Genomic DNA, 25,443 nt, shown 5'->3' with positions numbered 1-25,443 from the left:
AAAATTACAGTATATTTTCCATGTTACAGTCATAGACTATATATAACAACATATTATCAATAAATAAATAAACACACACTGTACAATCAATCACAGTTAATACAAATGACTTAAATATAGTACATTCAATAAAATAAAACAGATTTGGTTATACTAACAAGGAAACATTACAATACTACATCTTTGTTGAGTTCATGGTTGAGTTCATGTAAACTGATGCCGTCCTTCCTCGGTGATTGACAGCAGCACAGCCCTGCCTGTGTCGCTCTACCCGGTCTCCGCCATCTTGCCTCTCCCTGCCTGATAGAAGCCGAGTGCGGAAGTGGAAACGGCACTGTGCGGGCTCAGGGTTCCGCCTGTGAACGGCTTGCCAGATCCTCCCGCCGACACAGCCTGCTATCCATCAAATTCAACCGTTTCTGAACAGCAGAGACCTGGGGAGAGATGGCTGGACGGTTACCGGCGTGTGTTGTCGACTGCGGCACAGGGTAGGTTGTTCAAACCGGACCGCCGTGCAGACAGGGGGCTCGGGTGTCATGGAGAGGCTGAGTACGGTTAGGGACTGTCAGTGTCAGCAGCAGCGGCAGCAGCAACTGGGTGTGTGTCTCGGTGTGTATATGCAGACAGCTAGCCCTCAAGCTAATGTGCTCACGGACAGCTAACTGTGTCATATTAATACTATCTCCTTTTGCGTTAAACCCGGGCAGGTAATGCGAGTTTCTGTAAAGTGCACGGTCGCCGCTTATTTTCCAGTTTCGTCGTCCTGTTCGTTAGCTAATTTCATCATTAGCAAGGTTTCACCACTAGCTAGACTGTGTTTTCTTCCTGTCGGGGGATTTCACTGTAAGAACCCAGCGACTGTTTGATGTTACAAGACCAAGACCTGACTGAGGAAGAATCCCCTCACATCTGGCTTCATTCATTTACAGTTGCCAAGCTGTTATTGTCTATGCAGTGTAAAAACCTCTGTTAATCAACTATGTTTCCCACACTTATATGTACCTTATAAAGATACCCCTTCCTTAATCCAGTGCAATTTATATTTTTCGCTCATTAGTCTGGATTTGAGCAGGCGCAGTACTACTTCCTATACAGCCTGCACTTCCTCATTCACGCTTTTTAGTCCATATATGGTCGTTTCTCGGCAACCGAGCATGTTTTTTTGATTAACTTCTCTAATTTCTTCTCTATACCGAGCTACTGATTCTTTTCCTAAGCAATTTGACTCACTTGTATTTAAGCAATGATGATTTTCTTCGGCAGCAATTGATGTTTATAAAGGACACACAAAATATTACAGGGCTATATGTTATTTTAGCTCCTCCTGCAGCACTGTTTGTATTGATCGGTGTGCATACCTCCTTTCCTGCTTCGGTTTCAGGTAGATTTTCACTTATGATTGTTTTTAATCTTTTTAGTTTAAGTTTTAAGACATTTGTAAAGCTATTTTCCATTTTGTTTATTTATTAATTTTTTTTTTTACTGCATTCACATGAACCCACTCAGTTGTTGTATCTGCCATTTCCAAGGAATGATTCTCCCTTTAAGGAAGAGAAATGTCTTTTAACCACTGCGGACATGTAGATGTACTCTAATAGTGGACCTCAGCTGATGATAGGTATGCTCAGTTAGTTATGAGGACTGAAAGTAGTTTGCATTGCTTGCATGTAGAGGCTTGAACTCATCACTCCTCACATTGCATACCACCACACTCTTACCCCCTCCTCCCCTCCGGCTGTAAACCAGTCTGCTGCTTCTGATCTGCACTGGGACAAGCAAAAGAAAGTACAGCTGAGAATTGGGTTAGCCTGTGCTAGTTTCTACTCATCAAGCAGATGGTTTCTACTTTTCAGGCCAAGCCTTAAAGTCATAACACATATGTTCCAGTATCAGTCTCTACAAGATTTACTTTTTTCATCTACAGAAATAATGCTTGGTCATTGAGTCACAGTTTAGACACAGCTTGAGATTCAATTTACGATTATGTCTTTGTGAGTGAAAACTTCCACATGCTATGGCTTTGCAGCTTAGCCAGAGAGACCCAGCTATTGGCAGATGTTGTAATCTGCTGAGGGAGTTAAACAGCTGTCTCTGAGTCATGCTCATGATGTCCAAACAGTGACAACTACATTTCCTTTTACACATCAACCTTCTAAGTGGCCTGGCTTCTATTATTAGAATAGACTACTTGACCAGGCAATGAAAGAACCGCAGTCCCATCAAGATTTGTGCGTAGTTGTCAAATCACGGCTTCCTTAGCAGAAAAAAGATCTCGTGTTTCAGCTCAGAGCATTCGAAGGTCTTGGGTGGTCTTTCGTCATCATACTTAAGCAAACAGTTGACATTTAATAACACAAGGCTGCAATCATGATTGAGCGTCAGTCAGTTATAGATCAGCTTTTCTGTTAGAAAGTACAGAAAGGTGACAAAGAAAATGAAAAAACTGAATAAATAAGTGGAGAAACATAATGAATTTAGATTCTTCCACACAGGTGAACATCATGGTACTATTAAGTAATTAACATCCAGTCCTGCTCCGTGGCAGGTATGAAAATGCTGAGCAGGTCCAGTTGATTCTGCTTGTGTAAGAGGAAAAGATCTAAGTGACTCTGAAAGAGGGTTTATTTTAACCCCATAACACCTTAGTAAGACACTTTATGCTGCTTTTTTCTTTAATTTGTCACCCGTCTGTAAATACTTCATGTAGATAGAAATAACAACGTGTAAGATTCCAGAAAAGACACTAGCTAAAGTGGTTTACTCCTGTAGTTGAGCTGATTGTGCTCAGCTTTAGCTGTCCTGTGCACTGATGTCCACTGTCTTGTTGAGGCAGGTTGAGTTGGACAAGCTGGGACTGTTCTGTGGTATGAAGGTGTTCAGAGTACTGCTGCTACAGTCTGTTGCTGTCAGCTCATGATGTTGTTACTGTCATGAGACAGTTGTTATCTATGAATGCTTTTATGGATTAAAATGACAAAAATGGTTTATCATGTTCACAGCCATGAAAATCTGGAAATATGGCGACTAAACATTACATTGATAACTGATAATATTGACTGTTATGGTATAGTATGTTGTAGTAATAAGAGGAAAAACACATTGATGTAACAAAGGCCTAGGTGATAAAATGAACAGCCAATCATATCCCTTGATAATGGAGTGTGTTATGCGTGACAAACAGCCAATCATTTAACAGGTGTGTTGTTCGATTGTACCAATAACAGAAGTGTGGAGGGAGAAAATGAGAAGTGAAGATGGAGAGGAAAATTAACAAAAAGTTCAAGTCAGTTTTCTGGTTTCTTTACGTCTAGACCGTTGTTTGTTTGTGGTTACACCTTAGCCGCTTCCACCCTTTGGATTATGCAATGTGTTATCAGTCATAACCGACGATACAAAGACATAACCCACACTGCAACGTACTACTTTTCTCCTGGTCTTTATTAAAACAGGTCATTCAAAATTGTCAATATTTATCGGTATGGACTGATATGAAAACTTTTATCATGATAAGATTTTTGGCACAAGACTTTTCATGAACTGCTAGCGTGGCAGCTATCAGTTAATTCATTCATTAATCCACTTGTTAGTCTCCTTTTGGCTCATTTTTCACCTCCACCACCTGAGAAACTGTTTGGCTACTAGCTGATCCTCCACTTTGTTCACCAGCTAGTCGCTAAAGCTGCTTTTTGGTGTCGGCCAAGTAAAGTACAGTGGGTTTATCAGAGCTTTTTCACTGAGAACAGCTGCCTGCTAATACCAGATATGATACTAATGAGAATGGTGAGACCAAATAAAAACAAAGTTGTGGCCATAAAATCAAAACACTGAGCTGAAAGATCCCAAAAAGATGCTGAGCTGAGGAAAACTACACAGTGAAGTGATACTTTTCTGTAGGTTTGTCACTACGAGTCACCACTTTCACATTAACACAGTGATTTAATTGAATGCAAATTTTAAAATTTTAATTGGTGCAGCTTCCAAGTAAAACTAATATTGTCTGTATTTGTTCTATAGCTGATTGCAGTTTGGGCTTTTATCTGACTTTCTTATCTGAAGTGAGTTGGCATGTTCAGTCTCAGCTCAGGTTTACCTTCAGCCCAAACACAAAGACTTGGTGTAGTGTTATCAGACCATGTGCCAACCAAAGTCAATACATCATCCCTATTTCTGTCAACATATGTATTGTGTGTTATTGTGCTAAATTTCAAATTATCAGAACACAGATGACACATTGCATTATGTATTTAAAGGCAGATAATAATTTAATTTCCTTTGTGGTGATGACAGTCAGAGTTCGGTTCAAACAGTTTCTTAAAGTGTCATTTCATAAGACGATGCAGAAAGTCACTAGTGTGAGGTTTAGTAAGAGAACTGCCCACTGTTTACTATCAGAACTGGCACAGTCACAAGTGTAAACTGTATTACAAAACACTATAAAGTTGGATCTTAAAAATTGACAAGTTATTTTTAGTAATGCTGCACATAGTGGAGCTGCCAGTTTTCTGCTGTATTTGAACATGATCTCCTGTACTGTGTGGTGTGTATTCCCACAGCATTCTTTCTCCTGGCTCTACCTTTAAAAAAATTATCAGTGGTAGCTCTGTTGCTCTACAGAAAGTGAAGTTGCCAGATTAGATTATATAACTTTATTCACACATTACACAACGTTTTCAGTTCCTGACAAACCAATAGTAATGCAATAGAAGCAGAAGAAAATAGGCTGTGGTGGTGGTGATGATGGCGGTCATGTACTTGCTGTTGCTTGTCAGTAAGTGTCACTTTATGTCAGAGGAGGTGACTTTACTCGACCCTTGAAAGTTAGACATAAATCAGACACACGTGTACTTTTACATCCATTGTTAAAGAGGAAATTATATCTCTTCATTTTTCTTTTTTTTCTTAGATAGTAATACAGACACCTATGTCATAAATAAATGACATTAAGATTGCATCTTTATTGTGTTTTTTACTCGTGTGTTGAGAGGAGTTATGTTCAGCAGTGATTCAGCCTGTAAGTTGGCAGGTGTGATATTGATTTAGAGGCATAAACTTTTGGAGAAACCTTAGAAAGTGACATTTGCTCAGTGTGTGGTCATAAAATGAGCCTCCAGGTGATAAGAAGTTGTGGCTTTGATATTGCACTTAAGTGCTAGCAGTCCATCATTACACAGTGCTGTTTATTAATCCTGTATTTCTGCCTCCTGTCTGTATTTATTCTACACAAACATCTGCTGTCGCTTATATAAAAAATGTGTGACTTCCTGTGCATACGAACATGTATCCAGGAAAAAAAAAAAACTTAATTGGTTTTCAGGACAGGAAATATAAAAGCTTTCATAAGATTTCGAATATAAAAAGTTGTAGATTTTTATTTTATGCTGATGAAGAAACCACAGACACATTTCTTTAGAGCAGTTGTTTTGTTTTAGAAATTGAAACGAAGTGAATGTAACTCACTGTCATAACAACCAGTTCATTTCTTTATAAGACTGCTGATGTGGCTCCTTCCGGCTTCTTTTTTTCATAAAGTTGAATTCAAAGGAGCCACTATTATGACCAGGATGTGGCCTATTATGCCCACAGTGCTTTGGCAGTTGTCAGCAGTGTCCTCTATCAGTCCCTTGGGCCCTGTGTGCAGGAAGTTTGGGAGTCCTGTCTGGGCCTACCCCAGTCATGACTACATCTGGTCAGCATGTGCCCTGCAAAACACCATTCATACAGAGCAGAGCAGAAACGTGGAGAAGGCAGTAAACTCTCGAGTCTTTGATGATAAGGCTTAAAGGACAACCTGGGTTTTATTTTCTCATGTTTTTTGAGTAAAAGACAAAAATCTTTGCAATTGGTCCAATGTTGAACAAGAACGGTATAATAACGGGCAACCGCTAAACAGCTGCTGCAATGTAAACAACGGATCATTTGATCTTTGTCAAAGTATGTCCACTGTAAGTACTTGTTTTTGCCATTGACAGGTTCAGATTATTATTATAATGGCAATAATTACTACAGAGACAAACCTTTTTATGAAAGAGTAACTTCTTTTTTGTTTAAAGCCACCAGACACCATTGACAAAAACCTTAATTATACCTTGCAGAACACAGGAGTTGCTGGTCCAGTTAGTTTGTTTGTGTTATTGTGTGACATTAAGGGGTGGAAGAAGTATTCAGATCCTTTATATGAGTGAAAGTACCACACAATAACACATTGCAAAGATTGTAATCTCTATCAATCATTCACTTCCAAAAACATGGGAAGTGAGACCCATGTTAAAAAATCAGTGTTCCTTTAAGTTGTGCTTCTAGTGTCTAAACTAGAGGTGAAAATGCTGCAGTCATGATGAGTTTTAGAAACTTAAGTCATTTTTTTATTTACAGCTTCACTCTTAGGTGATGGTTTTGCTCAAAGCAAAGTAGGAAAGACAGGATTTATCAGTCACTGCTGAGGTCATAGTGAGTTTATATTGAGGAAGGTCAGTTTATACAGAAGTGATCTTTTTCCCCCAGACAAATATGAATAGTCCTCAGTTCCCAGTGTGACATGAATGGCTCTTTTAATGGCCTCCTATTAGCAAACCGCCGCTGCTTTTGGCACCCAACCAACCACCCAAAAGGACAGTGATGCCATTGATCAAAACAATAGGAGATAGCAGCCAAAAATAATCTTTACCGAGGTAAACTTTCACACATTTAAAGTGGAGCCAGGCAGCAGTGTAGCTGCAGCTTGTTGTTGTCCAGATCATGCAGCATGCTCCTCTATGGTGAAGTGTAATTCTTCTTTTCTCTTGCAGTTACACCAAACTGGGGTATGCAGGGAACACAGAGCCACAGTTCATCGTTCCATCATGTGAGTATTTCACTGTGCATTCAATTTCCCAAACACCAGCCAAGCAGGACAGGGACAATGACCAGGATACATTATAGAGAAGAGGAAATCGTTCAAAATGTGTTCCAAGAATGACGACATCCATAGTGGTTTAAATTTGTCTTTATGAGAGTGTGTCTCATGTCTTTGTCTTTGTGAAACTGTCCCTGTATCACTGGGACAACATGGTCCAAGTTTTAAGGGTTTTTCAGCTCTTTTATATGTAAAATGTATAATTATCTAAACTGTCCTGTACACAACTTTGTAAAAGAGTTTGACCTCTGTTGCTCTCTTTTTTCTCGTCAGGTATCGCCATCAAAGAGTCAGCCAAGGTCGGAGACCAGGCCCAGCGGAGGATGATGAAGGGGGTGGATGACTTGGATTTCTACATTGGAGATGAAGCAGTAGACAAGCCCACATATTCCACTAAGGTATGTGACCCTGATGGCTTTGCACACCCACAGAAACAACTGGTTAAACAACCACCATGTTAGACAGTATCACTTTCTTTTAGATAACATAATGCATTTAGCAGCTCATAAGCATGCAGCAGTCTAAATGAATGATCTTCCCCCTGCTGCGGTGGATGACAGTTTTTTTTTCAATCACCCAAACATGGAGGGGAGAGACTTCACACAGTCTGGGAAACAACTCTGTAAAATGTTTTTCACTAGACATGTAATGTGATATTATAAACAGTCCCAGCCGGTATTTCTCAAGTGTAGCCCGTTTTAAAGCACGTTGATAAGGGTTTTGTTTTTGTTAGTCGTTCAGAGATTAGAAACAACACTGTTAGTATTTATATTTTAATTTGTAGAAACCACCCAGAGAGCAGACTTACTGCATGCACAACTATATAAAGTGACGGATTAGATGAAGATACTAATCTCTATCTCTATATGAGATTAATCTAAATTTACTATATGTTCTGTGATTTAATGAGATGCTTTTAATTTTGGGCTATCTGGATATTTTAATAAATAAAAATCCAGAAGCACGCACTTGTTTAAACTTCCTGTTTGTTACAGGCAGTAGACCACTCACTGTTTTAATAATATCAGTAATGATGACTTTGCTCCATATAGATGCCCCAGTAAGCCAGTTAGCCAGCACACACACTACTGGAGCTGTGCCCCAAATCCACTTCCTACTTCTAAGCAGGGTTTCATTTTATTTTTATAAAGTTGTTCCCACTACAAGTTTACTCAAAACAGTCCAAGTGCCAAAGACCAAAAAGAACTTAATTTTTGAGTGTAATGTTGAAGGACACTATTCTCCCACAATGCAATGCAGGAAGTCAATGCACAAGCTGGTCACAGTTTGAAAATACTGAAACAAATTGTGGATGGTGGTGAAACAGTGAAACCTCAGCAAACAAAGAATAACTATTTAACTTGATGAAAAGTATGTTGTTGTCCTATTGTTAACTTTAATTGGCAGTGATGTTTTATAATTACAGCTTGACTGATGTCTAATGACAAACGTATAATTTCACTTTGGTATAAAATGATTTAGTATGTTGATGTCTTGTGCTGTAAATTTAGGCTGCAGACAGCATTGTAAAAGGTGAGTATGTGGCACATGTATGGGCTCAAATTAGGGTCAAAAAGATTTAGAGCTTGTAATATGATGTTCACAAATAATCAAATAATTCTGAAGTCATCCTTTGTAAACTTGAAGAATAAATCTGCATGGGAAATTCTACTTTGTGCATGTGTAGAAAAGTATATTAGTGAAACAACAGACTGAATAAGATCTGTGAACAAATGATGTCAGTGGGGAGGTTACACATAGACACTGTGAAAGAAGAAGTGTTTTTGTGAACATCCGTGTACAGATACAAAGCAGAAAACAGTGTGAAAACTCAGTGCAAAGTGTTTGCCATTCAGTTACAAGTACAAATTTTGACCCTATTTTTTTCTCCTGAATCTGATTGGACAATGACAGTCCAAGGTCCTGTTACCTTGACCACTGATATAATTTCTTTGATTTTATCACACGTATTCACACGTCTTGTTTTCAGCAAATACAAATCTTTTCCACTCATGTACAAACTTGAATTTCTGCTGCAGATTTAAAAGGTTGATCTATAACAACAAACTTTATTTGTGAACATGACTTTACAAGCTCAAAGACTTTTTGCCCTAATTTGAGCCCATTACTCATCGACTGTATAAATACAACACACTAAAGAAATGCAGCATTAATGACTGCAGTAAGTGACATCTGTGTTTGTTTGACAAGTTCATATGTGCCCTGTGGGGAAAGTGAATTTAAAGAATGAAGCACCACATTGCACAGTGAGAAGGAGTTTTGCAGGTCCAGAGTTTAAAAGTCTCAAACTAGAGTCAGTTCTGAAGACACATTATTGAATAAACTGTAGACTTTTGTTCCAAACTGGTCACTGAACCACCACCATCTCCAGATTTTATGGATGATGACTATCAGCTGCAAATGCTGAATCTGGCGTAACAACTGACATACTGTGCATTTTAAATATTGCAGCATAGGACCCGCAGGGGAAACTGTGGTGTTGAACCTGTGATCAGACTCCATGATGAGAGTCGTCTCTGTTGAACTGCACTTCAGATCATGTAGACAGGAACTTAATCCAAAAGACAGGTTGAAAGTTAAATATACTGGAGTGTGTGGAAGTGTCCCTGCAGTTTCATTTTACAACATAATGCATCACTATTGCTGCATCTTGTGTTTAGGTCTTTCTCCGACTGCCCTGCCGCCTCACAGACATTATGCTAACTACCTGAACCCTTGTGTCAACAGTGGCCGATCCGTCATGGGATCGTGGAGGACTGGGACCTTATGGAGCGCTTCATGGAGCAGATCATCTTCAAGTACCTGAGGGCTGAGCCTGAGGACCACTACTTCCTCCTGGTAAGGGTCTTGTAAAATGTAACCAGTCTAAGGCAAGAAAACACAAGGTTTATCTGCAAATAATAAGTCTTCAAATGCCCTCTTCTTCTTTGAAATATGTTGTGTTGTTTTATTTCGATGATTTAACTGAAGCTACAGTATGTTACACAAAAAGACAGGAACATTAATTCTTGTTCAATGTTACACTAATAGACCAGTTAACATCCAGTCATTCTTTGTACCATTATACATATTGCAGTGTAGGTCTAATGGTAATTAAACAATTTTTTGTTTGCAGACAGAGCCTCCTCTTAACACACCAGAAAACCGAGAGTACACAGCTGAGATCATGTTCGAGTCCTTCAATGTACCCGGGCTGTACATCGCTGTGCAGGTGAGAGATGCTGGGACTTGTAGTTTGTCTATGACCAGGAAGTGCACATAATGCTGCTTCCTTATATTCATTCAAAAATCAGTTCAATTCTCAATCTTATCACATTTTACTCATCAGTAGTGCTCCCTACTGTGAACAGCTATAAGAACCTTTCCCTATCATTTGCATGTGAACAAACAGTTAAGATCAGTGTGACATTTTCCCTGTATTATGTGTGTCTGTGTGTGTCTGTGTGTGTGCGCGCCAGGCTGTGCTCGCTCTGGCAGCCTCCTGGACATCCAGACAGGTGGGAGAGAGGACGCTGACAGGCACCGTCATCGACAGCGGAGACGGCGTCACCCACGTCATCCCCGTGGTGAGTTCACAGACCGTAGTTTACAGCTCCCACAGTTACTCACTGTCTCTCACACATGCACATCAGTTTAATTTTTGAAGAGTCAGTATTTCTATGTAAGTACTGAACATTTCGCATTGTTGAAGTCAGTGTCATGCTTGGACACATTTGTGCCAATACATTTTCATAGCAGCTTGTTATTTATGCTGTAAATATGTACAATTTTACAGTAACTAGGTGGGACTTTTTAAGTGGCCTTGCTGTTTTAATTTTGATTTTGAATTTGAAGAGAGACATGGTAAAGCTCAAGCATTTTAGTTGATGATTGTGTTTGTCATGTTAATAACACAGATGTTGTAATTTAATTACGATTAGCCACAGCAGTGTGTAAGAATGTGAGTCGAGAAGTGTTATATTCAGGTTTTATTCTCTATGTGGCCAAGGAAAAATAATTTTTCTCTTTTCAGAGAAGAATATTTCCACCTGTCTACTTGCTTAGTAACCGGATAATGTTGATGTTTGAAACCAGGCCACAGTGTTTCAGAGGTTGGAAGAAATTACTCAGTTTTAGGAAATGTGCTTGCAGAATACGTTTAGAGGCTGTATTACTGAATCAGCATGTCTGTAGCCGCTGCTGAACATGCGCAAAAAACGAGCCAAACACAACACTGCTGGGATGTGGAGACGGACTCAAAGTAAAACACAGATCTAATGGAAAAATATCAAGCTACAACAACTGTAGACTCAGTGTCTCTTTCTGATTTCTGCACTCTTGTACTTCTCTGTTATGTTGAACATTATATAACATCAGATGTCTCTCTCTCTGTCTCTTTGTGTGTCTGTGTCTCTCAGGCTGAAGGATACGTCATTGGCAGCTGTATAAAGCACATTCCCATCGCAGGACGAGACATCACCTACTTCACTCAGCAGCTCCTGAGGGAGAGGGAGGTGGGCATCCCACCAGAGCAGTCGCTGGAGACAGCCAAGGCAGTAAAGGTAGGTCCTCAACTACGATTCCCATCAGCCACTTTGTCTGTTAAAGAGGCAGTAATCACCTCAACTGGTGCTGAGTTGAATCACAAAAGTTTTTCCATCTGCCGTCAGTGGGATACGATACAACACAACAACCTCTTCTGGCTGTAAACTGGAGTGACTGACAGTGTCCCATTTAGTGCTGGCACACAACGCCATGCTGAATGTGGTGATCCTAGGCTTGTGTGTGTGTGTGTGTGTGTGTGTGTGTGTGTGTGTGTGTGTGTGTGTGTGTGTGTGTGTGTGTGTGTGTGTGTGTGTGTGTGTGTGTGTGTGTGTGTGTGGGGGTGGGTGTGTGGGGGTGGGTGGGGAGAGACTCAGACTGACAGTCCCTATAATATAATGACATCATGGCAGAAGAATATTATGAGCTCACAGTTGAGTAGCTCCAACAAAAAAATGATTTATGATGATAAGTTAAATCAGGAATTTATAAAAACAAAAGAAAACTTTCATTGACATTAGATTTCCATATATTTGGATATTGTGGGAACATTATTCATGGCCTGAAACGATCTGAAATGAAATATATTTGACAAAATGAATAACACATTTCACGTTGTTATTTTGATGGACACAAAATTGGGATTGGGTGAATAAGCTTCTAATAAAGTCACCTAGGCTTAGGTCCAACCTGAGGCCCTTTGCTGCATGTCATTCTCTCTCTCTCTCTCTCTCTCTCTCTCTCTCTCTCTCTCTCTCTCTCTCTCTCTCTCTCTCTCTCTCTCTCTCTCTCTCTCTCTCTCTCTCTCTCTCTCTCTCTCTCTCTCTCACTGCAGCTGTAATAAAAGGCAAGAATGCCTGAAAAAATTGCATAACAAAATACTTATTGGCTCGAGACACAATCCATTCACAACATGCTGCTTTTTGTCCTCAGACTCCAGCTCCATTTACCATAGTGACAGTGATAGAGTCCTCATTTTGAAAAATTTGATGGAACTTCATTGTTTAACTCCAGGAGGACACTAGGTGGCACTGTTGGTCTGCGTTTTACATGCATATTCCGTCCTTGAAAAAGCCACTGCTTTTGTTTTGCTTTGATTTTAGTTTCTGATAATCTACATTTTTTCCCCCAACCTGAGATCAGCTCAAGTCATAGATGTTTTTTTTGTTTTGTTTTTTTTTTTGCATGAAAATAAAAACAAACTTACAGAATATTAACTGTAGAAGTAACTTTTTTGCTGTTTCGGCTTTGTATCTTCAAACCTGCATCACCAAAAGTATTTGAGATTTTTTTATTTATTCAGTTTCCAACTTTCCAGGTGACAAACAGATACAACTTAATTTACCTTCCCTTATTGTCACTGTCAATCGCCACATTTTATTGATCCGGGTTGCCCCATGTTTACTAAATAGCTTGTTATCAGAGATTTTGTTCTTGATGTCAAGGACCATTCTTCGTTAGCCTGAGGCACACACACAAGAAATGATGTGGTGTGTTGTGCATATTGCCAATCACGTCTTTAAATGTTTTCAATCCAGCGGTCTGGCAGTATGAACCATGTTCCCTCCAAATCAAACTAATGACACCTACAGAAACAAAATCAGTTACAGTGTAAACAGTCATACTCTCATTATAACTCACTGATGGCAAAACACTGAGTCATCACAGTCATCTCTACATAAAGGGAATTATCAGCACCATTGTAAAGATTGCTGAAGATGAAGATACAACTGTATTTGTGTTCACCCCGTTAGGAGCGGTTCAGCTATGTGTGCCCAGATCTAGTCAAAGAGTTCAACAAGTACGACACAGACGGCTCCAAGTGGATCAAGCAGTACACCGGCATCAACGCCATCAGCAAAAAGGAGTTCACCATCGACGTCGGCTACGAGCGTTTCCTGGGACCTGAGATCTTTTTCCACCCAGAGGTCAGTCTGTGCAGCGTGAATCACAGGAGCGGACAAAGTTTAAGATTTACTGAAACCTACGGAGACTAGACAGGCCACACATAACAAGCACAGCACACTGTACAGTGGGTAGACTATGATTAGAGCTGTGTCAATATTCACAACACAAACTGAAATCTGTACAACATTTTGCTTTGCCAAGTAATGCAACAATTTTTGAGGAACAGGTGTAAAATTGGGTTAAAACACACCATACTGTTGCTTAGCTCTGATCCAGGACTTTAATGACAGACCGTCGCACACAATATGTATGTGTGTAACACAGTCTTGCATCAGGGCTTATGTTTGCTCACTGTTCTGAGACAGTTTTGTTTGTTTTTCCCACCAGCTTGATGTCAGCAGTTACAATCCTTTAACCAGTATGCCTTTACAAACTCACCCAGACTGGAGCAGTCTCAGTCTGGTTTGGTTTAGGGCTGAATAATATGAAAAAAAAAAAAAATCATATTATGATTATCATATTAAGCAATGTTGTGACACATTTTACATTTATCAGAACAACTGCAACCCTGTGATTTGGATATTGCACTTGGATTAACTGTTGAGCTCTAGTTTGGTCCAATCCATTGTGATGCTGTTTTTTATACATACAGTCTGTGACACAGGTGAGACATCCTGGATATCTAACGACTGACACATCTTCTTTGTCTCCTCACCATCACAGTTTGCCAACCCTGACTTCACCCAGCCGATCTCCGAGGTCGTGGATGAGGTCATTCAGAACTGCCCTATTGATGTCAGGCGTCCGCTCTATAAGGTGAGCTTGACTTAACATCGTTTGGCAGAGCTGTTTCTCTTTCTAAGAGTGTCCATATATATATTAGTAAAAATGTTTGTTTTGTATGGGATTAACTGGTGTGACATTTTGGACAGGGCTGGACATCAACTGGACATTTGAAAATAGTTTTTCATTTAACAAAACCTGCTTCGGCTAGACCTTATGTTTTTACATGGTCTGTTAAATTCTGGTCTGTTCATGACTCAATTTGATCACTGTTATTTTTGAATATAAACTATGCGGTTTAGGTTTTTGCAGACATCTGTAGTGAAGACTACAGTCTGTTTTTATTCATTTCTAAGCAAATAAGCTTGATTACAGATAATAGTCCTGCTGTATTTTTTATTTTATTTTAGTTACTTTAAAATGTATTTATGCAAGATAGAGATAAATTGTTTTATCTTTGGTAATCAGCGGGGTCAGGGCTTGTTTTCAGAGCATTGAATCATGCATCATACATTCCCCATCAGCGTCCTGCACATCACACTTGCTCAGGTCACTGGGGTTAAGTGCTTCTTACTCTACAGAGCTGTAATCCCAGTCACCCTCTCTTCCACAGAACATTGTTCTGTCAGGAGGCTCCACCATGTTCAGGGACTTTGGGCGCCGTCTGCAGAGAGACTTAAAGAGGACGGTTGATGCCCGACTGAAGATGAGTGAGGAGCTGAGTGGAGGCAAGCTCAAGGTGAGTGTACACATTCATTTGTACGCAGCACAGATCGATACCGCTCGACAAAATACAATTACTGCGTGAGGAGTGAAACTGAGAAAAAATGTCTTTTAAAGTTTCTCTGCTTTCATACTGTGAATGCAGTTGGTACAGATGTGAACTGAATATAAATCAGCTGACAGCAAAATTTGTGAAGTATAACATGGTCTTAAAATCTTCATTTGAGGTCGGAGAAGGGAAGAAGTTTATAATTAATCTCTCCTGCCTCCTCCTCAGCTGGTTCAAGACAATACCTGTGAGTCATCTTGATGAGATGTTAAATGTCATCCAGCCTGAGGCGGAGCTGACTGGCATTTGTAAAACCACCTCAGGCATGGAAGAAGCAGATGGTGAATGTAGCTAATCCAAGTCCAGAAAATAAATAGAGAACATGCTGAATTTTATTTGTATTTGAACAGGTTTCTCTCCCAAAGCGTCCTGGGAATCGATGAAAATGTAGGCTTGTGTGCAGACCTTCAGTGTGGGTGTAAACCATACATGTACACGTAATGTGCTGTATGTACAGTGGCTTTAGAAAGTATTCAGACCCATTTGCTGTTTGCACATTTGTTGATTTAATTTAAAATGGACCAAATTTACATTTTTGTCCATCAAACTACATTCAATAACTCTCAATAGTAATGACAAAGTGAAAACATGTTTCTGGAAAAGTTTGTAAATGTATTAGAAAAACAGAACTTTTTCATTTACAAATGTGTTCAGACTCTTTGCTGTGGCTCCAAACTGTGTCCAGGTGCTTCCTCTTTGCTTTAATTAACCATGAGATGTGTCTGGACCTTGACTGGAGTCCACCTGTAGCAAATTGAATTAATTGGACATTAAAGTCCCACGATTCACACTACATGTCAGGACAAAAAGCAAGCCATGACGTCTGTGTAGATTGTGATGAAGCATAGATCGGGGTAGGGTGATAAAAACATTTCCAGGAGCACAGGGACCTAAATAACTGAAAAGGAAGACGTTTGGAACCAGGACTCTTCCTAATTTGCACGTCCAATCAAACGTAAGGGCAAGAAGGGCCTTGGTCAGGGATATGAGGTGAAGCGTTTAGAGACTTACCCAAGAAGACTTGAAGCTGTAATTGCCAAAGCGGCTTCTACAAAGAACTGAATACTTATGAAATACTGAATGAGAGATTTCAGTTTGTGATTTTTTTTTTTTTTCTTTTTATCTGCAAAAATGTCTAAAAACATGTTTTCTTTTTTTTTTCAATTCTGTTTTTATTGTGATTTTTATGTTTTACATGTTCATTCACATATCAATTCACTAGTCTCATCCATTCATCTGTAAATTACAACTGAATTGCACAGTAATACATCCACGATTCCACTGACCATACAGATAGGGATGATTGGACCTCCCTCATCCCATGAAAGATGAAATTATTAAAATACAAAAATTGAGAACTTATCTCTTTAGGCTTAGAACAAGGATGCTGGGGTGCACCTCTGCTATACTATAGAAAAAAAAGAAAAATCAAAAATACCGATGCAAAAGGGTTGAATAGGAAAAGCATAGATGAAAAAAGAAAATGGATACAAGACCTGGTACTAGACAAACGATGGACGGATCGGAGTGACATATCTAATCCATCTATCCCATCTTTTCAAAAACAGACCCTGTTTTAGTCTTATAGCAAAAGTAATTCTTTCCATCTTAAAAATGTTATAAATTATGTCGAACCACTCATCTACCGTAGGTTTTTCTAATCTTAGCCACTTCCTTGTTATAGCTTTTCTAGAAGCGGCACTTAGAATCTGAAATAAGTATTTGTCATCAGAGGAGACATTTTCCAATGGTAAAACTCCTAAGTATAATGATACAAACTCAAAAGTAATGTCTGTCTGAAATACTTTTTGCAAAATGTTGTGGACTTCCTGCCAGAAAGTCAACAACACCGAACAAGACCAAAATATGTGAAAATGATTTGCCTCTAGGCATCCGCATTGTCTCCAACATAGAGACGAATTAGAATAGTGTCGTTTTTGAGCTGGGGTGACGAAAAATCTAATAAGGGTTTTCCAACAAAACTCTCTCCATAGTGTTGAATTTGATGTTTTCCATTGTATCTCACATAAATATTCCCAATCTTCTTCGCTTAGAACTAGATTTCCTTCCCTCTCCCATTTCTTTTTTACATGCAGTGAGTTACCCTTCATTTGTTGTAAACCCCCATAGAGTCTTGAGATGGTTTTTTGGCCTGAGCCTGAAACATATGCATCCATAAATACTTTTAGTAGATTGTTATCCCATTGCTCTTGTTTAATCTCTTTCCTTATTTGTTCAACCTGGTGACGAACCTGTAAGAATCTAAAGAAGTCATCTTTATTTAGACCAAATTGTCTCTTTAGGTTTTGAAAACTGTTCATTGACCCCTTACACAAAAAAGTACAATATGCTGTTAGTCCCTTAGTTTTCCAGGCCTTGAATCTCGCATCCAAATTTTTAGGCATGAAATCTGGATCAAATGCACACCATCTCAGTACTTTTATCGCCTCTTTCAATTTCTTTTTAGTTATTAACTTATTCCATATCTTAAGTGGTAAACCAATCCAGGGGTTTCCCAGATCTGTTAATTTCATCATCAATCCCTTATCCCCTATTGCAGCTTGAATTGGGAACTCTGCTGTTATGGCCCCCTCTACCTCCTTCCATCTAGCCCTATATTCTGGATTGCACCAACACACTAACGGTCTCAACTGAGCTGCAGTGTAATAATCTTTTAAACATGGGAGCGCAACCCCCCCCTTATTTTTTGCTAACTGTAAATTCTGATATTTGATTCTTGGTCGACGCCCCTGCCAAATGTACCTAGAGATGAGTTTATCCCACTCCTGGAACTGTTGATCAGGTATATCTAGTGGAAGGGATTGAAAGAGATACAATAACCTCGGCAAAATAACCATTTTAACCGATTCGATACGAGAGCCAAAATTAAGAAATGGGATTAAATCCCATCTCCTAATGTCTCCTCTAATTTTGTTGTTCAGGGAGAGAACATTCAATGGGAGCAGCTTTGACAAATCTGCTGGTATATTCACCCCCAGATACCTCATGGATTCAGCTTCCCAACTCAAATTATATCTTTTCTTTACATTTTCTGAGGGACTGTAGTTGAAACTGAGAATTTGTGTTTTTGAAACATTTAACTTATATCCAGAGAAAGATCCATATTCCTCCAAAAGTGAAAACAAATGTACTATAGATTGTTCTGGACTGGATAACTGTATCAGTATGTCATCCGCAAACAAGGATATCTTTTGTTCTCCTCCCTTCATATGTATTCCTTTAATGTTCTCATTTTGTATAATCCATTGACTCAGGGGTTCAATAAAAATCGCAAATAAAAGGGGGCTAATTGGACATCCCTGCCTTGTTCCCCTTTCCAGTGAAAAGGGGTTCGAAACTACACCATTAATCTTAAGTCTGGCCCTCGGGTTATCATAAAGAGCTTCTATTGTCTTAATAAAGGAATTGTGAAACCCAAACGCATCTAGGACTCTAAACAAAAAGGACCAATTTACACAATCAAACGCCTTTTCTGCGTCTAGTCCTACTAATACCGCTTCTAAATCCTGTTCTATTATATGACTTATTACATGTAGAGTCCGTCTGATATTATCTTGGGTTTGTCTCTGACGAATAAAACCCGTCTGGTCAAGGCTAATGATTTGTGGTAACAGTCCTTCTATTCGCTTGGCCAGTATATATGTAAAGATCTTATAGTCCTGATTTAACACGCTAACCGGTCTGTAGTTACCGCATTCAGATCGATCCTTCCCCTCTTTTGGAATAAGTGAAATTACTGCTTCCCTCCAGGAGGGGGGTATTTCATTCCTTTTAAGGACCCAATTAAAGTTGGACTGCAACATAGGGACCAATGAATCTCCCATCATCCTGTACCACTCTGAAGGAAACCCATCAGGGCCAGGGGCTTTCCCTGATTTGAGATGGGCTATGGCTGCTCTTATTTCTTTCTCTGTAATTTCTATTGCTAGTTGGTTACTCTGCTCACTCGTCAATTTAGGAAGTTTAATTTTCTCAAAGAATTCTTCCATTTTCCCTCTATCAACCTGAGGTTGAGAGTATAGTCTTTGAAAATATGTTTCAAAGCTATTCTGTATCTCTTCCAATTTATAGTTTATTAAATTAGTCATCGGATTTTTAATTTTATGGATTGAATTCTCTGTCTGTTGCTTTTTCAGCCTATAAGCCAACACTTTACTGGCTTTCCCTCCTCCTTCATAATACTTCTGTTTTGTAAATATTAACTTTTTTTGTATATCTCTTGTATAGATCTCATCTATTTCATTCTTCTTCTTCCTAAGTGCTTCTTTAATTTTCTTGTCATTTGTTTCTTTATGTTTTTGTTCTAATTGTTTTAATTCTGTTTGGAGCTGGTTTAGTTCTTTTAGCCTAGCTCTTTTTAAGTGGGAACTATATCCAATTATCTTACCCCTCAGCACTGCTTTACATGCATCCCACAATATCGGAGGTGTGACCTCACCATTATCATTCTGTTCCAAAAAGTCGGTAATATCCTTCTTAATTTGGTCCTTCATATGATTCAATATGTGTATGTTTAATCTCCATAAGGTGTTTCTCCGGGATTGTTCGAGATTTAATTTTAAATACAGAGGGCTATGGTCGGAAAGGTCCATAATCCCCATGCTGCAGTCCCCAACCCTGTGTAAGTCTTTACCAAACATTAAAAAGTAGTCAATCCTTGAATACAACAAGTGTGGATTAGAAAAATATGTATAGTCTCTCTTTAGGGGATTTAATTCTCTCCACACGTCGACTAAACCAATATCCTTTATTGCCGCATTGATCCTTTTGTTCAGGTAACTGGGCTGGGCAACCTGTATTTTTGATGAATCAAGTTTAGGGCATAATCTAATATTGAGGTCCCCTCCACAAATTAATACACCTTGAGATTCTGCTATAATCACTTCAAATATTTGACTAAAAAAACTCCAATCCGAATTAGGGGGAGCATATATATTCAGCAAAGTTATCAATGAGCCATTTAAGTTCCCTCTCACCAACACATATCTTCCTTCAGTGTCCTTCTTTTCAAATAGGGACTCAAAACTAATTTTACTGGAAATTAATATTGCCACCCCTCTCCTATGACCATTTGCATATGATGATGAGAACTGATATTTAAAACACATTCTTTTTAGTTTAGCATGCTCTGTGTCCGAAAGATGGGTTTCTTGCAAAAACGCCACCTCAACTTTGTCTCTTTTTAGTTTTGTTAAAATCTTACTTCTTTTGATAGGGTTGACCAGACCATTCACATTATATGTTGCTATTTTAATTACTTGCATTTAGTGTACTATATTGAAAAGAAATAAAAAAATGGAAAACCCCTTCGCACCGGCACAAATATTCACCATTAACTGAATGTATCACAAACAGCACCCCAAAAGCTGCATGGAACGGCAGCAAAACATGCCTCTTAATGAGGAACAACACAAACATAGTCATACATGAAAAAAAGGCTTCCAATAGTGAGGTCTTCATCTCGACCCTTATTAGGCCCTGATGGTGATAGGGCCTTGAGGGAAATCCTCCCCCACCGACAGGTGTGAGAGGGCCCTCAGCCATTTGCAGTTTTATTCTAGTGTCCATCCGTCCGTCTGACAGAGTAAAACAAAACTCCCGACGTTACAGTATGTTCTTAGTTATTGCCTATAAAATGTTTCTATAATATACCATACTTGCTCGCAGTCTGTTCTTACTGATAGCTGGACTCTCCTCTTTAGCATAACAACTCCCCTCTTCTTCTCCGGGACTTTCAACGACCCGTGAATCACAGATGTTTTATAGTCATGCTGGATCCTGGCGCTTAAATACCTGTAGTTTTTCCACGTAACTCCTCTCTTTACTTGCTCTCATCCGGTTGCCCGATCTCCTGCTCGTTCGCCATGTGAACTTCTGAATCTGCTCCAGCAGAGATTCTGGGTGTTTAATAACCGAGACCGAGAACCCCCTCTTCGCCATGTCCCCGGTCGCCTCCTCCGCTGATCCGTACAACACTGTCCCCTCCGGGTAGAACACTCTTAACCGGGCCGGGAATGGAGTTTGAAATCTGATTTTCTTCTCCTTCAGTACTGATTTCGCTTCGGCATATTCCTTTCGCTTTATCAACACATCAGGCGCGTAGTCATGATCCAGATTAACACTTTTTCCGTGAAGTTGAAATCCCCGCTTTTGCCAGGCCAGCTTCAGTAACTCCTCTTTCATCCTGTAGCTTGACAATTTAGCCACAATGGACCTCGGTGGAGCTCCCTGTGGCGGCTTTGGTGTTAGGGCGCGGTGAGCTCTCTCCACTCGCAACTCAAAGGAGCCCTGGAGCTCCAAGCCCTCCCGCAGCACACGCTCGACATAACCCACCATCGATGGAGAGTCCTCCTCCGCTCCCTCTTTCACTCCGTGGATCCTGATGTTCTCTCTTCTGGAGCGACCCTCTAAATCCGTCAGCTTTGCATCCAGGTGTATCTGCAGTTTCAGCAGCTCCGTAACCGCATCTTCCGTCCCTTGTATCCGAGTTTCGGCCGTGTCGATCCTCTTTTCCGCCTCCTCTATTCTAGTGTTAGTTTTGTTTATTTCCTCACGGATCTCTTTCAGCTGCTGTCTGTTGTCCTTTCTAAACTCTCTTAGTTCTTTCAGTATAAGGCCCAGACCTGCTTCCTCCGCCTGCTCCTCGCCGTGGTCCGAGTCCGTATCCTCAGTTTCGTTGCTAGCTTGGAGCTGCTGGCTAACTTCGTCTCTCTCAATTAACTCCGACTGCATGAACTTTTTCGACTGATATTTAGGCATTCTCGAAACCCACCGTCCTAAATTCAACTGTACTCACGTTTTTTTTTAAACTTATTCGGGTTTTTGTGGGTAATTTTACTTCGAAATGTCGGGAGCAACTTTCCTATGCCGCCATCGCCTAGATCGTCAAACCGGAAGTCCTAAAAACATGTTTTCACTTTGCCATTCTGGGTTATTGAGTCTGGACTGATTTGATCCATCTACAGTTAAATCTATAACAACAAAAAGTGAAGGTGTCTGAAAACTTCCTGATGTGCTCTGATGTTTTTCTATTCCACTGTGTATTCAGACTGAGAGACTTCATTGTGTGTTGTGCTGACAGGTTTTGCTCTGCTGGAAAGAAAGTACATATGATGAAAACACCTGTGAAACATAGACAGTATTAAGAGTCCAGCTACACATCGATCAGCTACAACATTAAAACCAGTTACCTGCTTCATTCTGTCCCTTGTCATCCCATCACTGCTACTTCACACACTGTATCTGTCAAGGTGGTTGAATATAGCTGATCCCACTGTTTCTCTCTGTCTCTCCGTCCTCAGCCAAAACCAATCGATGTCCAGGTCATCACTCATCATATGCAGAGATATGCAGTGTGGTTTGGTGGATCAATGTTAGCGTCAACTGTAAGTATTTCTCACATGCACCTGCACCACTTCATCAACATGTAGCAGTTAAACGTTATGACAGGAGGATAATATCTACTTCTACATGATGGCTTTCATCTTGTGTGACACCGAAGGGCGTGCACTACTTTTGTTAAGTTTTTATATGTTGTGTAATTTTTCAAAGCAACAACAATGTTGAACAATGGCAGTTAAGGGCCCCCAGTATCAAGATCTGAAGTAATTATTCATGACATTTTAATACAAATGAACAATATATTTATCTTCTTTGCATCACCAGTTGTTACATGTAAAAACTAGTGAATTCAATGCAAGTAGTCTCATCTCTTTATAGATTAATAGTTTTTATAATGTGGAAAAAAAAGTCTTGGGAGCTACATCAGAAAAATAGTGTCAGCCTTCAAGTCTCTGAGTCTCCAGGCTTGGAGACTGTCATGTTTGATTGACAGCTGAAAGATCAGGCATCAAAACACAATTCAAACAAACTGTCACAGTGCAAAACAAACTGACACAGTGTTGTTGAAGAATAAAAGCTATAGCATTTAGCATCTAAGCTGAACAAAGTTGACATTTGCAGGTAAATTTTTTCTAAAGCTGAATAGCTAATTAACTATCTAGCCTTCACACTGACATTAGCAGTGAGTTTGTTTGTTAGCCCATTTAGCAAACTACAGTGCACAACAAGACGTGTCCCTGTCTGGAAATTAGGTAATGAGAAGGAGACATAGGCAGGAAAGTTAACATGAATTGCTGTTCAAAGCCTGGTTCTGCTTGTGTTGTCTGGCTGTTACTGGGTGTTTGAAACTTGAACAAAAAAACAAATACTGGTGTAGGTGGGGTTATGCTGTAGGCACAGGTGAGATGATGAAATATGATCCAGAAGTCCAATTTCACTAACACATCTTGGGGTTCAAAGGCTCAATTGGTACCAGAACACTGCCAAGCATTTTGCTTTAAACTACTAGACAGGATTTTTACAACTTTGGAAGGTTATCACTGGCACAATCATTTTATCCTTGTTCAGTGTTATTCTCTGCACATTAACAAGTAATCTACCAGTGTGTGCTTCAGTGTATTGGGCTGTTGCCAGATGATGTTGAGTCCTTGAGGTCGGACTCACACATTTCCTCATATTTTTTCAAATTCAATAATTTGATGCTTATATGGTAATTTTACACACAATATTTGAGTTGGATTTTAAAACTTTTACATTTACTTTCCAAAAAACCTCTGCCATCTGGTTGGTCTGAGAACAGTCCTGTGGTGCAGTGACAGTGCTGCTTCTTTCAGCAGCAGTTGATGTAAAATAAATAAAATAACCATCATGCCCGATGAAAGTAAACAGCACCACCTGCAGAAAATGAATATGCAAATATATGCAACTTTTCTCATGTTATCGGTCAGTGTTGGCACTCACCTTCATCCTTCTTTGTCTCCACAGCCTGAGTTCTACCAGGTCTGCCACACCAAAAAAGACTACGAAGAGATCGGGCCGAGCATCTGTCGCCACAACCCTGTGTTTGGAGTCATGTCTTAACTTTGGATCGCCGAAGTCTAACAGCAGCGGGTGGGGGCTGGGGGGTGGGAGGGGGGTGTGGAGAGTGGAGAGTGATGAAGTTAGGCGGTTTAAAGGTCAGACTCAGGAGGTGGGGGACGGTGGTGCTTCTGTGCTTTTTGATTATTTGTTCAGCTATGGATGTGTGGGATGCGACGGAGATCCAGAATATAAAAAAGGAAAAAACAAAACAAAAACAAAAAAGAAAAGAGACCAGACCAAACACAAGATCGGCTGGAAAATTTATTGTGAATGTTCCTTTATTTTTTTTTTTTCTTTCTTTCTTTGTATTTTCTTTTCAAAATGAGGGAAAACAGTTTGTACGCCAAAACAGTTTTAAGAGCATTTCTGGATCTGTTGAGCAACATGCAGTGGTGGTGATGATGATGATGATGATGATAAAGATGATGATGATGATGAATATAAAGATGGTGTAGGAGGAGGCCGAAGATGATGACAGTAACATTGATAGTAATTTCCTGACACCAGAACATATTATTTATGTTTATAGAACATGAGTCCAGGCGAGATCCCACGACTCTTGAGCTCATTGACAACTTTAGAACATATTATTGTCTGCTTTTATTTTCTGCAAATTATTTCAGCTTCAAAAGCACATGTCTGTGTATCACGGTAAGAGCTTGTTTATATTTCATACTAAAGTTTTTATATGTAAAACTTGGGAAATCAGGGGTAAAAAAAATGAATGGATTCCAATATGAACAAGAGACTGTTTTAAACCATGATGCAGCTTTGATACGCAGTATTTTCTTTGAGTCCGAGTACTATAGTTCCCCACATGTGTCATCGCTGTCTGCCCTTTAATTCTTCATACATTAATTCACATCTGCTTTCACTTCGGACAGTGTCAGGTTTCCACTTCTGTGGTGCAGTGAAAGAAAAGAGAGAGGAGTTACTGAGGTTAAGAAAATGAAACTGAATAAGAATGACTGTCAGACCAGTATTGTTAGACTAGAAGTTTTTTTTTATTATTAAATACCAAATTATTAAAATAATGGGATTTGTGTATTTAATGCCTTGCAACATTCCAATAAAGGCTCAAATTTGTTTCTAAGTCCTGGAGTGTTTGTCCTTGTGTTTTATATCACTGCTTTCACTGATCATTTCCATTACAAATGAATCCATCAATTATTTTCTTGATTAACACTTTTTTGTAATAAAATAAAATCTAACATTTGATATCACGAGAGCACTAACTGATGTCTTCTCGTACCTTATTTCATCTACCAACAATCAAAAATTTAATTTGCTGTGGTATGAAAAAAAAATAATTTGAGAAATGTAATCAGCGAATGTTTTGTATTTGATAAATTGTTCAATAGTTTAATCTGTTAGATTTAAGTGGAATCTGCCAAAAATTATGTTTGACAAACCTCCACTGTGACTGTTGTATCTTTGGTTTATTGATACAATAATAAGATTCCTTGATGGACAGACTCGCTCCCAAAAGGGTCTGGGAGTGGTCCAAGGCAGGACAAGACCTGCAATGAGCCAGTGCCATCCT

General features: G+C 39.5%; 1 protein-coding gene across 1 annotated transcript; it reads left to right on the top strand.

The window, feature by feature from the left end:
- The first annotated feature begins 286 nt into the window (after positions 1-286).
- LOC130177682 (actin-related protein 3) lies at positions 287-24,993 on the top strand. The gene is made up of 12 exons (XM_056389602.1): positions 287-488; positions 6,786-6,841; positions 7,166-7,290; positions 9,641-9,751; positions 10,029-10,124; positions 10,372-10,479; positions 11,311-11,454; positions 13,189-13,362; positions 14,066-14,158; positions 14,739-14,864; positions 22,280-22,363; positions 23,805-24,993. The coding sequence occupies exons 1-12, from the start codon at positions 445-447 to the stop codon at positions 23,898-23,900; spliced, it is 1,257 nt and encodes a 418-aa protein (XP_056245577.1). The 5' UTR covers positions 287-444; the 3' UTR covers positions 23,901-24,993.
- The last annotated feature ends 450 nt before the right edge of the window (positions 24,994-25,443 follow it).

The sequence above is a fragment of the Seriola aureovittata genome, chromosome 11 (assembly GCF_021018895.1).
Source record: "Seriola aureovittata isolate HTS-2021-v1 ecotype China chromosome 11, ASM2101889v1, whole genome shotgun sequence".
Classification (NCBI taxonomy): Eukaryota; Metazoa; Chordata; class Actinopteri; order Carangiformes; family Carangidae; genus Seriola; species Seriola aureovittata.
This window is presented reverse-complemented; position numbering and strand designations above follow the sequence as displayed.